Here is a 15,722-nt window from a genome sequence, read left to right as displayed (position 1 = left end):
GTCACCACGTGCTCCTTGCGCGGGACGTCCTCATTGGCCCGTACTCACCATGGCATTTAAGTTGTGGAAGTGTTTCTTGGAAAACGATATTGTTGCCGGAGTTGGGTTTCTCGGAAGATGATGTTGCTGCTGGAGTTGGGTTTCTCGGAAGACGATGTTGCTGCTGGAGTTGGGTTTCTCGGAGGACGATGTTGCTGCTGGAGTTGGGTTTCTTGGAAAACGATATTGTTGCCGGAGTTGGGTTTCTCGGAAGATGATGTTGCTGCTGGAGTTGGGTTTCTCGGAAGACGATGTTGCTGCTGGAGTTGGGTTTCTCGGAGGACGATGTTGCTGCTGGAGTTGGATTTCTTGGAAGATGATGTTGCTGCTGGAGTTGGGTTTCTCGGAAGATGATGTTGCTGCTGGAGTTGGGTTTCTCGGAAGACGATGTTGCTGCTGGAGTTGGGTTTCTCGGAAGACGATGTTGCTGCTGGAGTTGGGTTTCTCGAAGGACGATGTTGCCGGAGTTTGGTTTCTAGGAGGATGATGTTGCTGTTGTTGGGTTGCACAAAAAAGGATGTTGTTGCTGGAGTTGCGTTTCTCGGGAGAGGCAGTTGTTGCCAGAGTTAGGTTTCTTGGGAGAGGCTGTTGTTGCCGGGTGATTTGTGGAGGTCCTGTACTGCACACGTGTGACAAACGTAGAGTGTGCCGAAATGCACGAACGACGTGCAGGAAGAGAATGGAATACTATAAAGTTGATGGTCGATTATGCTTTGAGCAATAAGGGCTGGAAACTAAACTGAGGGATTGAAATGGATGGACGGATGGAGTCAAGGATGGATTGCGGGATTAAAAGATGGATCGATGGATTGAACGTGGATTTAATGTGCACCCGTCTGTACACATTAAACTTCACGGGACGCAGCGACCCGCTGCTCCGGCGCATGCTCCCACACTTGACCTACCTGTATGTACACATTAAACTTCACGGGATCTGCACCCATGCACATGTGTACTTGCATGCCTGCCTCTCACTTGAACACCTGTCCAGCCATTCTTGTCTGTTTTTCTTTGTGTTTTTTAAACTAAGTTTGATTCGTCAAGTACATTGCAAACAAGAGAAGCACACAACAATAGGGCATCCACATGGCATGTGCAATGAAATGTAGGATTTTTGTGTCGAGCAGTGAGTCCTTTATAACCATTCACGTCAATACCTATTGTTCAAGGAACAATAGTTGTTTTGTTTGAATCTTTTTTTGTGTGTGTGTGTGTGTCGTTCTTCTCTCAGCTCCATATGATTATATTGTATTGTATATACGACCTTGTTTGGTGTTCCTACCCCAGGATACAGACGACGGGGTTTTGAGGTTATCTCGCTACTCCGTTTGGTTTGTGTTGGCCACACAAGTATTTTTCTCGTGAATGGAAATGCAGAATTCCCTGGATAAGGACGAAACGTAACGTTTCCTACCTGGTAACACGATGCGCCGACCTGGTGTGGGAAAGCGTCGAACCCGCTTGATCGTGCAAGATGGTTGTGACATCAAACAAGTCGAAGCATGAAGATTTTTGTTTGTTTATACAATGTTTCTGTGCTTGTGAGATATGGTAGCTTAAATGGCAAATGGTTCCATACCCTTCATGCTTGGCTGTCTTTGCTTTATAACCGACATTTCTATCCGGTCATTCACAGTGACCTCGGAGTTTCGTTCACCTTGGCACTCCGCCTGCGCCATTGCCCACCGACGTGATTGGCAACTACCGAAATGGACTCGAATGGAAGAAAGCAAAGAGGTGTTTCCAATAATTGTCTCTGAACTTGCACAAGCGAACGAGCCCCATTCGCCATTGACTGTGGAAGGAGAGGGAGAAAGAGAGAAACCGACCACAGGAGTCAGAGCAACGCGTGCACTTGGAGATAACACGTTTAGTTTCCGCTAATGCCAGATAGCGAGACAGCTGGCAATATTGTGCGCCACTCTCACCCCCAACAACCTCTCCTCCCCCCCCCCCTCCTCCTCTCGTCCCCTTCCCAGGCAATGTGCAGCAGGTTAGTGGAGCTGTCAACATGTCAGTTAACCCAACGTGTTACTAGACCAGTTTGCCCGTCGTGCTCACCAACTTAGCATCCCAAAGAAAGCTGGCACCATTGCCCAAACTTTATGCCAACCAAACGCTCAACAGTCAGGGCATGCATGGAAGGTTCCAGAAAGAGTTTAGTTGTTGCTGCGTGGAACTCTTGTTGCTGTTGCATTGGTTTTGTACTTGAATGTTCGTGTCGTTATTTACTTTTGGCTTGGTCTACCAGTCAGTGCTCAGATTTTGTGCTTGCTAACCCCAGAATCATGGGAAGTAAGAGGGAAGGGATTTTGAAAGGCGGGTGTAGCAATGACAGGACACTGTTTGAAGCGGACATGGGAGTCGGGAGGGGGAAGTGTTTGTAAGATTGAAACGTGCGAACGGAGATGGAAAGTAAAATTTGATTCCATGAAAACCGTGGACCTGTGGGAAAGACTTGTTGCTGCACACGGTCGTTAGATTAATTGTGACTCGGGATTCGGTCATGCAAGAACCCCAGTGTGTGTGTGTGTGTGTGTGTGTGTGTGTGTGTGTGTGTGTGTGTGTGTGTGTGTGTGTGTGTGTGTGTGTGTGTGTGTGTGTGTGTGTGTGTGTGTGACAGTCAAACTGTTCACTTATTTAGTTATCATTATTTAATTGTTTTTCTTGTTATTTCTATGATTATTTTTTCTCTCCTTCAATGTAATGCACAGATGTGTCCCCCCCCCCCCATACACACACACACACACACACACACACACACACACACACACACATTCAACAATGGTGATGTTACCAGCTTCTAAACCACCAGTGGTTACAGACAGACAAGTTAGGGCTAATTGACTGCATAATCTGCTGAACTCCCCTCCATCATCAGGTTTTCGGCCCATTAAGTTAAGTAGCTTTAGGAGCTGAGGGCATTGCACGTGCACGTTTGCACCAGAGCATGCCTCCGTCCCGTGTAAATGTCAGCCTGTCTTAATGCATTAGTTGTTTACTTCGTGGGTAGACAAGAGAATGGACGCATGGGTGTAAAAAAAAAAAAAAAAAAAAAACCCAAAAAATGGCATAAGGCAAATTTGATAAGCTGAGCTAAAGCATGGTGATGAGACTTTGGGGTCATCATTTGTTTACTGTGTCATCATTGGGTTGTTCTGGACCAATTTAACTTGATTTCTTGGTATCTTTTCGCGAACCACCACCACCACCACCACCACCACCCACGAAGACGATGCTCAGTGAATGTTTGTTGCAAAAATTCTATCAGCAGCTTCATTTGGACAGTTGTCAACCCAAAACTGTTGACACAAGACAAATGCAAACATTGTCTTGTTCCAGCTCTTAAATCTGGCAAGCGCAGCCATAGTGATAAAAGTTACAATTAATCTTCTGCTAAGAGACAGAGAGATAGAGATGGAGAGTTTGTGTTGATACAAAGTCGAGGCTCTTGGAGGAGCTTGAACGTAGAATGGATCAGGACGTAGCAGAAAGAGAGGGGGAAACACAAGAACAGAAGGAATGAGGGACAAAATGGAGGGAGACTTGCACACGGAAGGGATGTGTGGAAGAATGAGAGGAGGTGAGGATGCAGGCGGTGAACAAGATGGAAACCGAAGCAAACTCTCAGGAAGGAAAAACTTGAAGTTTGGAAGGAGGTGGGCCTGGTAGTGAGGTTAATGGGGGTAGAAAAGATCATGGTTTTGGATGGGAGGGGGTTGATCTGAGGTGATGGTGAACAGCTATCTTGAAGACATGGTGGGATGTATGAGATTGAAGAGAATGTGGAAGTTGATTCCACAGGTGGGAGAAAAGGGGAACGAAAGAGTGGAGGTGAGCAGTGGTCCTGGATTTTGGAAATGTTGCTAGAAGGGGGTTGATGGTGGACCGTGTGTGCCATGCAGAAACCTGGGGAGGACAAAGCATGGAAAGAGAAGAGGGTGCGTGACCAGAAAGGAGGTGGGAGAAGACAGGTACCACCAAACTGTCTGCGATGGCGAAGTGATAAGCCCATAGACTCGGCTTCATAGTGCTCGATTCCAATGGTCTTGAAGGCTTTGGTTTCCACGGCGTCAAGTTGAGCAAGATGTGAGGTAGGGGTGCCAGCCCAGAGGGGAGAGAGCAGTATTCCATTAAGCTGCGGACGAAGGCCTTGTAGATGGTTAGGAGTTAAAGTGTGCTGAGGAAGGACCTTGCAAGACGGAGGATGCCGAGTCGGCGACTGGCATTGGAGGCCAATTTAGAATTGTGCTTTGTCCAAGAAGGATCTCTCGAGATGGAGATGTTCGAGATGGAGACTGAGACAGAAATATCTCTACAAGGCTATTACTGTTGTCCACCACCCAAAAGGAGGCATGTTAAACGTCCATGTGGATTTGTAAATTGTATGGCAACACCACTCTGGGACACGACCCCTTTTTCAGCAGGAATAAATAAAAAAACTGGTGATTTGGAGTTGAAGCAAAAGCCTTTTGAGCCCGGCCTTGAAGGTGAATGTCATCATGAATGCTGAGGTCCTTTAAGGCTCCTTAATGTACACGGGTTTACTGACAAAGATAGACGAAAGGTGAGTGTTAGTGGGGAAAAAAATAATGGAGAGGTGGTATAGAGAGTGGATAGATAAAAGCAGAATGTTGTGGATTTACCACTAATGGGAAGTATATCTTCATGGGAGATGCATCAGGAAAAGTGAACCATAAATTTCAGAGAGATCTGAACGATTCCTTCAGCTAATCAAGTGCTTCATTCAATGGCAATCACGATCATCGGCTGAGCAGCATCGATCATCGAGGTTTAGACCCCTCGATCCCCGGAACCCCACCGAACGACGCGTCCGCACCCTTGGTTATATCCGAAGGTCATCCACTCAGGCGGAGAAATAAAAGCAGAAAGAATGCGGTTGGGTTTCCCACTTGTACAAAAGGACAGCTCGAATGATTGAGGATAAAAGGAAAGAACGAAGCCATGTTTCCCAAACCAAAGTCAGCAGCTGGCAGAATGGTTGTATTGGAGACTTTTATCCCTCTCACTCGGTGTTTGGCATAACTCCCACTTCCTCCGTTTTCTCTTCTCTTTTTCAACCAAAACTGCGCAATTTGCACTCTTTGGCAAGAGGCTCTGCGTGTTTGAAAAGGGTGCATTGGGGATTTGGATCGAGAGGCAGAAAGCATCCATCTTTGCACACTCTGAACTTCAGCAACCTTATCAACAACACACCTCTGTCCAAACACCAGGCACCTGCTTCTTGCATTGTTGTCTGTCGTGCACCGCAGTGGCTATTTCTTTGTTAACGATGTGATGTACCATAAAAAAAAAACACGCCGCACGTTGCATAATGAACGCTTACTAGAAAGGACACTCCGCTCTGAGGTTGTTAACCTCGGTTCGAATCCCGACCTGGCTATAAACTGTCATCCTGGTGATGCACATACATTGACGCGTGTGTGCCATCCCACGGACGGACGTTCAAACCGTGTGTCCCATCTGCTAGCATTTAATGTGGTGGACGTTAAACATCCCACGGTGTCTTTAAGAAGAGACGAGTAAGCGCCGGCACCCTGAACAAATCCCAGATTCCTGCCGAATGCACAGGGGCACTGCACCAGTGGCGCAACTGCGCCCCCGGTGATGGTGCAACCAGCGGGTTGAATTCCAATTTGAATCCCAGTCCAACGCACATTTGTTAACGAGAAGTGGAGATCATCATGGAAAACCGAGTTGCATCGATTTGTTGGCGATGACTGGACTGGAATCGGGTTATAACCGCAGTTTCTGGAGCAGTCGTCTCGGCGCAACCACATCCCTTGCTCCAAAATCCTCCAGCATTTTGGTGGCGGTCATGCTTGCTGCCATTTCCTCAAATATTTGTCCTCTTGGCGGGCAAACTTCCTGCTAATTACAGTGCGATTCGTTTGTCTGCGATGAGCACCTCGTGGTACAGGGGAATTTTTTTTTCAGTGAACCCGACGACCTTCGGGTCCACGGTCCCCAGGTGCAATCCAAGCAGGTGGGCGAGCTCAGACGTTCACTGGGAAGGCCTCAACTTCGCTTGTTGCTTCAACTCTACGCTGCCTGCACCATATTTATCAAACTTTCATTGTTGATCCGTATCGTCTTGCTTTGTGTCGTCAAGTGCATTGTGACCACTCCTTGGCTTTTTTCACAAGATCGTGGCTATTCGTTGTTCACCTTGGCGTCTTGCTTTTGTATTATCATCGCTTTCCCGAAACCTTGTGAATTCTTGGCTTTTTTCATTGGCATTTATGAAATTGAGGACTGGTCACACTGGTGAGGCGTATTGTTGCATTGTGCATGTTTTGGGATTTATTTACTTGTTCCAAGAAGGATTAACCTTTGTTTGGTGGTGCCAGGGCGAGCACACACGCACACAGGGCAGAACGCGTTGACTCGTCGGAAAGGAAGAGGAGGAGAGTTTGTGTTTGATGTCACATTTACCTTTGTTAGGCGTGACTGTGTATTGTTTTTTTTTGAACATCGTTGCAAACGTAATGTGGGGAAGGCCTGAAGCAGGCTGTTGAAGATGGCAGACCGTAAGTTGTCCGAGTGCAGTAGTAGTGACCCACTTGGAAATGTGATCGGCACTGGACGGCCCGGAGTGTTTGATTCCATTCCTGAATGTGTTTAAAAGTCTTGTGAGGTGCTTGTTTGTGTACGGATAACTGTCCACACTGGGCTGATTACAGTGCTTCAATGAAAATATGACTTGATGTTCAAGTGAAGTTTGTTTATGGTGTTTTTTTTTAAATTTAAAATTAAATTTTGTTGTTCTTGTTATTTTTGGAGCAAGGCTCATGGAAGGGCAAGGTAGAAGTGACAGCGCGTCAAACATCAAGGGAATGAACGACCAGGAAAAGAGGAAATTGAGGAGGATAGGTGATGCTGGAACTAGCGAGTTCGGTTAATCTATATACATATTATCAAGTGTTTACGTTATTCTCTCACGGCCAAACCGTAGCACCTTGAGGCCCAAAATTTTGGGTGTTGGGAATTTAGCACCTGGGCATGGTTATAAGCTACCACACGGCACACGTTGGCCTTGACGTCCGTTTTGAAGCCACCAAAGGCCGCTATAAAGTGTGTATTGGGATGTGGGGTCAGGCAGTGCTGCCGCCGGCCAGAGGCAAAGGATAACCGCCATGAGGCCAATAACTCCAAAGCTTTTCAATGCCTAACACATCCCAAAACCCCCGCCGGGAAAAACTCACCTGGCCGGGCAGTGCCAGGCACCCTGCCGCACCCACCACCCACCGGGCAGTGCCGGGTGATTTCTGCTCCTGGGGGAAAAGAGGGAAGTGTGAGACAGAACAGCCTCTGGAAGGTGGTTGCATAGCCTGGTTAAGCAGGAATATAAAGAGGAAATTAGTGACCCAATTCCCAATCATTAACATTCAAGTAGGAAGACATCTTTCTGAACATCATCCCGATTTCATGTATCTGAATGTGGGTGATTTTTATTTATTTATTTATTTATTTATAATTATTCTTTCGTTGAATTGCGATTTGGATGAAGGGTTAGTATTTTGCGAATGACGAGTGGTAGCTTCCAGAACATTCCAAAGAGAAATTAAAAATAATAATAATGACCGGGGCTCTTGGCCTTGCCTGAATCAGGAGGCATTTTAGACACGTAACGTGGATTCCAGGAGTGACCATGCATGTACACCTGTGACAATTTTTGTTAGACAATCACATCTTACAAATCTGGCAATCACGAGGAGACTTATAATTTTATGGAGCCTCGTAGTGAACATTCTTGCCCAACTGGATGATGCAGAGATATAACGCCCTTTCCTTTGAGCTGTCTAGACTGAGTCTATGGCCACCGATGTGTATGGTTTATTCATTATCAAACCTTGGCCACTCTAAAGTCTTCTCTTTTTTTTCTCTCATGTGCTCCCTCCATTACGGCTGCACAAAGCAGTGATATCATTGTCATTGCCACACTCCTTCACGGAGTGTAGCAGAGCTCTCAAAACAAGCCGTGGACGTTTCCTTGGCCGAGAACCAACCCTGGAGAGGTCCCCACCCTATCGCAGGGTGCCGTCGGTTCGGGCAGGAATTTGTTCATGGTATCGGCACACAGTAGTGGCCTCTTCTGCTTTACCAAAGACAAATGCTACCAGACGGGGCACCCAGCTTGATGCCCGTCCGAAGGACGGTGTCCTCCTCGAAGCACCAGGAGGACGGTTTTGTGAATAATGGATGGAATCGACAGGACGTTGGTGGAGGTACGCTACCTGCCGTGCGAAGCAAGGAGAAGTTTTGGGTATTTACCCTTCGTCGGAACAAAAGAGCACCCTGTTATAGGGGGTGTTAACCCTGCTCTTTTTCTTTGATGAAGGGTTAATGCCTGAAATGGCAGCTTATCCTTGCTTCCCACGGCGGTTAACACATCTTGATCAATGTCGCGTTGATTTAATCTGTCGTTCTGCCTGTCCACCGACGCAGACCGACACCAGCCTTCACCCTCTTAGTATGCTCCCTCTTAGTTATCCTTCCAGTTCCAGTGACATTACTGGATTCTTGCAGAAATGCCATGACAAGTTGGCAATTTTGCGTCGTCTTGTCTTTTTGTTCCCACATGCGCACTTGCCTCATGCCGCTGTGACTTGCCTGGAGTCACAGCTGAGACTGCATACCGACACGAGATTGATCCACTGATCCCTAAGGTAATGTACAAAATCCATACGTTCAAGTTCTTCCATGAGCCTTAGCTACTCGACAATTATATTAGGCCTCATGCTCTTCACTTGGATCTATTTTTATATTTCCTTCTTTTGAAGATGAATCGATGATCGAGGGATTTTAGAGATTTTAAGCCCCCAAAAAAAAAAGAAGCTGTATTTGCAAGTGACTCGTTAGAATATGAATGGCACAGGTTAATTGATTTTATTTATTATCCCCACACTTTTTAAAAAACAACAGGGGCTATTTTAATAAGCCCCGTGCGTCCGTCACATCATCTCCTCCGAAACGGTTGTTCAGAGGTCCACCAAACGTGGTCGTCGTGATCACCACATGGCAAGAAGGCCACCAAAGGGTGTGGTCAAAAAATGCAATTACAGGCGCATGAAATATGTAACAATGTTTTGGATTTCACCCCCGGTTCATGCCCCAAGGAGGGCTTTTTCTGCACAAGGTCACACGAGTCAAAACAAGAAAATATTTTAACTCAAAATTTCTCTTTGATATTGGGTCATTCCCTGGTGGCGGAATTCTTTGCCATCTTTCAACTTTGCTTTCGGTGGGAAGTGCGGGGGGGTCAGCGGTGGCGTGCCATCGACTTCGCTCTCGTTTTATGTTTTGCGAACCTGTTATGATTGTACAAGATAGCGATGGTTTTTGTCCCCACTGCAGGAACTTTGTTGATTTATTAACTTCCAAAACCAGTTAGATGGTCAACCTTTCACTTTGAAACCATTCATTCTTCGAAAAAGAAATTGGCTCCTCTTCTTCCCTCCTATTAATAAATCTGACACTTGCAGACTTGATTCATCATCGTGTAATGCTTTGAAACGGAAAGAAAAGGACAAGCACTGTTGGCAACACGAACAGAAGTAGTTGATCTGTTTATTCTTCCTTTGTTTTTTTTTTTTCCATCCCTAAACTCTTGCAAATCCAAAAGGTCTTTTATCAGTTTTTGTTTTCACCTCTGTCACAGAAGCTGGGTGGAGGTTATGTTTTCACCCCTGTGTTAGTCTGTGAACAGGATATCTCAAAAAGTTGCGGACAGATTCGGACGAAACTTGGTGGAACACGTCGGGTGTGTGACAAGGAAGAATTGATTCGATTTCGGTGAAGATCCAGATCCGGATACGAGAAATTTAAGTGATTATTCACTATTCAGAGATGGGGCCAAAAACGATATGTAGCATGATATTTAAAAAAGTTGTGTACGGATTTGAACGAGACAAGATGGATGAGTTGGTTCGGTGACAAGAACAAGTCCATTTGATGTTTGTTCAGGTCCGGAATCCAGCTCCGGCCTATCAGTGGGATACAAAATGTAAACTGTTCAGCCTGGTGGAGCTATGTGCTCCACTGAGTGCTGTTCTCATTTGCTTCTTTGTTCATTTTGCTTATTTTGTTTTCTGCAAATAATTCACAACAATTTTGCATGGATTGCGTGTACCCTGATATGACCCATGCTCCTGCAGGTTGTGAAATCCTAAAGTTTATACCATATTGAAATTGTGATTTCCTTTTATTATTAGCCCTTCCCCCCCACGCAGCGGAAGAAGGGTTTTGTAATCGCTACTGTGTTTCTGTCCGGGCCATAAGTTTTGTTTTTCACCATTTGAGCTTTTGTCATCAAATTTTCAACAAATATTTATTATGAAAATATGGAGAAGACAAATTAAAAATTTTTTTTTTCAAAGGTCAAATGTCAGCATCACCGAAAATCATCAGTTTTCATCGAATACACCTGAAATTCTAATATATGCCATTTGAGCTTTGTCATCAAATTTTTTTTTAAAGCTTTATTATGAGAATATGGAGAAGACAAATGAATAATTTGGTCAAAAGGTCAAACGTTTTCAGTGCCAATTCACCCCTCTCACCCATCCTATCAAAGCAACCATCACACTCTTTCCACTACAAGCTTCCCTCTCACCTTTCTCAAAAACTCCTCCCGCACCCTTCTCCCTCCATTCACCCCCTCTCTCACCCTTCTCAAAGTTGCCCCCGCCCCTTCGCATCCACAAAGCTGCCTCCTTCCCCTGCCAATCTCCTCCATCTCATCACTCCACCTCCTCAAATCCTCAACTGTCTGCCCCCTCTCCTATTACTCCCCACTGCACCTCAACCCAGCACCAGAGAGCCTTTTCTCATCCTCATCCGGCCCCTCCCCTCGCTCTTCTGCAATCCCCCACTCTTTTAATAACTCTCCTTACCTCCTCCCCCTCCTCCCTTGTCCTATCCTCCCCCTCACCTCCCCTGCACCCAAAGCCTCCTCCCCTCCCTCTTCATTAACAGCGTGGACCTCAAGCATCGCCTTCGCTCAAACCTGACAGATCTTTCCATACAGGTTGCCACTGACAAACGAGACATAATCATCTGCCGAACAGAAACTTTCCTCCCCCAAGATGTGTCTGACTCCCAAGTATCTCTCCCTGGTTACTCCCTCCTCCGGTATGACAGACCTGAGCCTCGTCCTGGTGGAGGAGTTGCTCTCTTCATCAAAGACTCTCTTTCCTACTCTCCATGCACTGCCCTCACTCCCCCACTCCCCCAGGAATATCTCTGGAGACGGCTTCCCCTCCACTCCCACCTCATGTTTATATGTGTACTGTACCGTCCACCTAACAGTGATGACTCCATCTACACCTCACAATCCGAAAACATGGACCATCTTCTATCTTCTCATCCAAACTCTCTCTTCCTCATATGTGGCGACTTCAATTGTCATCATGCCAGTTGGCTGGGTGTGGGTACCTCTCTCTCCTGTCATGGCACTTCAGCAAAAGACTTCTGCGACTCATTGTGACTGACTCAATCGGTCAACTTCCCGACCCGGGTCTCAACCAATGGTACTCCATCTCTTCTGGATCTGATTTTGACAAATTTCCCTGACAATATCTGCTGCTCTTGCTCCACTCCAATCGGTTATTCTTACCACGTCCTTGTGGAAGTGGACATCTCTCTGGCTGTTATCAGAGAACCACCTCACCGCCGTCGAGTCTGGCAATTCACTCAGGCTGACTGGCAGGGTCTCCAAGCAGCCATCAAACTTATAGACTGGTCTCCTATCGCTAATTTCTCCAACATCAACTCATCCTGGGAATTCTTTCAAAGAAACTTACTCTCCCTCATGCACAGATTTATCCCCTCTCGTCTTCAGTTGTCCTACCCTTCCTCCCGCCCTTGGTTCACTGAAGCTTGTGGCGAGGCAGTTGTCCTGAAACAACTTGCCTTTGCCCCATGGAAAGCAAACCCAACTGAGGGCAATCTCAGCTCCTTCCATAAAGCTCAGGACAAGTGTGTGTCTACCCTCAGGAGAGCCAGAAAAACAACATCTTTCTAAACTCAATTCTGAATTCTCAAACCTCGCACCCTCCTCAAAATCCTGGTGGCGTCTAATCAAATCTGTTTCTGGTGTATGTTCCCCCTCCATCCCCTCCCTTACCTCAAATGGCTGCTCCCAAGTATCTCTGAATGCCTAAACTGAAGAAGCTGAATGTCTAAACTCGGTGTTTGCAGCTAAATCTTGTGTTTAAAACCCATCACTTTCTCTACCCACCTTACCCAGTCACACCCAACTGTCCCTGGACTCTGTGTCCTTTTCTCCTGACAAGGTGGAGAGCTTGCTGTTAAACCTCAACTCTGATTCTGCAACCGGTCCAGATGGCATCAGCCCACGTGTCCTCAAAGCCTGCTCTTCTGCTCTTGCTCACCCTCTCTCTGTTCTATTCACCCTCTCATTTGCTAAAGGTCATCTGCCATCTGCTTCGAAATCTGCTAACATCACTGCCCTGCATAAAAAGGTGCAAAAACAGATCCCTGTAACTACAGACCAATCAGCCTTCTCCCAATCATCAGCAAGATTATGGAATCCATCATCGCCTCAGATATGAAATCCTTCCTCTTCTCCAATGCCTTGATTTCCGATCATCAATTTGGTTTCAGACCAGGTCACTCCACCCTGGATATGCTGCTTCTGCTCTCCCAACAATGGATGGAGGTCCTCAATGCCAGACAGGAAATCAGAGCCATAGCCCTATACATATCGCGTGCTTTTGACACAGTCTATCACCCTGCCCTACTCACCAAACTCTCTTCCTATGGTATTCAAGGCCATCTCCACTCATGGCTCGCAGACTTCCTGTCCTGTCACAGCCAACGTGTGGCCCTAAATGGAGTTCTTTCCTGTTCTTTTTCTGGTTTTCATCAATGATCTCTCCGATTCCTTTTTATCCTCTTTATCTCTTTGCTGATGACTCCACCCTCTGCCGTACCATCTGTCATCCCTCAGACCGGCAAGCAGCTGCTTCTTCGCTCACTGCAGATCTGGATAAAATCACAAACTGGTCCAACACGTGGAACATGTATTTCAATCCGGACAAATCTCACACTCTCACTTTGTCTCTCCAAAAGGACCGTTTGGAACCCCCCCCCTCCCCCCAAACTATTTTCTCAACAATCCTCTGGAAGAACTCTCTTTCAAGCTTCTGGGTCTCACTATCTGCCATGATCTTTCCTGAGAAAGCCACATTTCCAACCTGGCCTCCAAAGCCAGTTGCTGACTGAGAATCCTCCCATCGTGCAAAGTCCATCCTCAGCCCACCTGAGCTGCTGATCACATACAAAGCTTTCGTCCACAGCCTGATGGAGTACTGCTCTCCCTTCTGGGCTGGTGCTCCTTTCTCTCACCTTTCTCGGCTTCACGCTGTAGAAATCAAGGCATTTCGGATCATTGGCATCTCCCCTGGTGAGGCTGAGTCTTTGGGCCTCTCACTCTCTCGCCACAGGCAGGTCCCCCTTTTCTCCACCTTTGGAACAAACTCCCACACTCTCTTCAATCCCCTTCTTCCCTCCAGATCTTCAAAACAGCTGTTCACCACCATCTCATATCTTCCCCCATCCAAAACCATGATCTTTTCTACCCCCGTTAATCCACCCCAAACCCACCTCCTTCAAATTCCCTGCCTTCCTTCCTGAAAGTCCCTGTAATGTCCATTTTGTGTTCTCTGCCCCATCCCTCTCCCTTCCACCTTGTTAAGCGTTGTGTGTTAGCTCTCATACGAGCCTCGACAATGTGTACATTAACTAAAAATAAATAAATTTAAAAGCTCAGCGTCACATAAAATCGTCAATTTTCATCCAATTGACGTGAAATGTTAGGAATTAGCATATTGGTTCACCAATCAAAACCTGGAAGACTTGTTTGTTTGTTTTTTTAGATCAAAACATCAAAGCTCAAGGTCACCTGAAATCGATTTTTTTTTTTCCTTTCTCTTTTTTTCTTCTTTTTTTTTTAACCTCCACCACTAAAGGTGGAAAGATGTTACGTTTTCACCCCTCTCTGTCTGTTTGTCTGTCTGCTTGTGTGCGGGATATCTGAAAAAGTTGTGTACGGATTCGGACGAAACTCGGTGGACATGTTGGGTGTGTGACAAGGACGAATCGATTCTCACGTTTTGGTGAGAATCTGAATCCGGATACGAGAATTTTTTTTAATTTTGCAAGTGATTCTTCACCATTGAGAGATGGGGCCAAAAAAAACGATATTCTATGTAGAGCATTCTATTTCAAAAAAGTTGTGGATGAGTTGGTTAAGTGATCAGAACAAGCCGAATCGATCTTGGTTCAGGTCCGGATCCAGATCCGGCCTATCAGTGGGGTACAAAACGTAAACTGTTCAGCTTGGCAGAGGATTGCGCTCTCCCGAGTACCGTTCTAGCTGTAGGCCATTCTTTTCTTAATCCAATGATCCTGCAGTTCCAACTCGAAAGGAGTCGATGGCGGTGCGTCGTCGCAAATCCCCATGCTTCCCACCTAAAACAAAGTTAAAACGGGGCGAAAACGTTCACCGAATGACTTGATATGAAATTTTGAGTTTAAATTTTTTGATCCCTGTGACCCAAAGTCTCTACTTCCAGGGGCATAAACCTGGGATCAAATCGAAAAAAAAATATTTTTACATATTTCATGTGCCCCTCGGCGCTGAGTGCGTGCACAAAGTTTAACTGAAAAATATTTCAAAATGTTCCCGTAATTTCATTTTTGGGGGATTTGATCTTTTGACCCTGCACCCAGAGCCCCAGGAAGCGGGGCCAAAATTGTACCGCTCTCACACCATCTTGCCATGTGGTGCTCTTAACTACCAAGTACAGTGGATTTCTGTGCCAGAATTTAGGAGAAGATAGTGACATTAACAGACAGACAGACAGACAGACCGCTGATTACAATATCCCCCTGTTGTTGTTTTTTGTTGTTTTTTTTAAGCATGGGGATAATAACGGGGATTGTAGATGAAGCGAATACGTAAAAATAAAAAATAAAAAAAATTATAAACATGTATTGATGGATCCCTTCCACACAAAGGGGGTGAAAATCAGGGTTCTTCTCTCCACATTTGATCCACATGATAGACACAGCTCAAAGCATGTTGGGTTTTCTTTCTTTTTTTCCTGCTCATTAGCTGCACAGTTGACGTGCTTCTTCTCCTGACTCGATCTCAGACTGCGCTTCAAGGAATATGTCTGAGCGCTCTCGCCGAGCAGCTCGCGTGGCTTCGCCGCGTGTCGAGCTCCCAGCTCTGTTTGCCTTCCTTTCCACCAATGAGATCGAGAATCCTCTTCGCACATGACTGAGTTTCTTTGTGCTTGAAAGCACTGGTGTCACCTTTTAATGCCCTGTGTTCTTCCACCTTCCCCAAGGCAGATTGTGTGCCATAAGGTAGTGTTCTGCCTCCGATCCTGTTTCCTGTTTGTATAAATAACCCGACAGCTTTTCTATATCTTCTGCCATTTCACGTAATAATTTATTCCGTCTTGTGCCGTTACAGTTTAATGCCCTGATGACAAACAAATGTGAAATGTGACATCTGTTTACTGCGTCACTTTGGAAAGATTAACTTTCCATTGCATTACATGATCAGCTCTAGGCAGAGGTCCAACCTTTTCGAGTTTGTTGTGTGTTAACATCAGCCGTGAACTGTC

General features: G+C 46.0%; 1 protein-coding gene across 4 annotated transcripts in view; it reads left to right on the top strand.

The window, feature by feature from the left end:
* The window catches only part of TNFAIP8 (TNF alpha induced protein 8), a 52,609-nt gene that overhangs the window by 8,449 nt on the left and 28,438 nt on the right, over positions 1–15,722 (top strand). Inside the window, exon 1 of one of the 4 annotated variants that reach the window (XM_085891485.1) lies at positions 6,386–6,590. The exons of 1 other annotated variant lie outside the window; for it this stretch is intronic. In XM_085891485.1, the coding sequence (XP_085747611.1) occupies positions 6,581–6,590 (10 nt within the window). In that variant the 5' untranslated portion in view covers positions 6,386–6,580. Of the gene's footprint in view, positions 1–6,385; positions 6,591–7,991; positions 8,289–8,376; positions 8,730–15,722 lie in introns of those variants that run through there. 2 more of the 4 variants (XM_085891484.1, XM_085891487.1) reach the window with 2 other exon arrangements.

Source organism: Eptatretus burgeri, chromosome 8 (genome assembly GCF_056783735.1).
Source record: "Eptatretus burgeri isolate ZD-2024b chromosome 8, Ebu_testis_v1, whole genome shotgun sequence".
Lineage (NCBI taxonomy): Eukaryota > Metazoa > Chordata > Myxini > Myxiniformes > Myxinidae > Eptatretus > Eptatretus burgeri.
The sequence above is the reverse complement of the archived record's forward strand: the minus strand, read 5'-3'. Positions and strand labels throughout refer to the sequence as shown.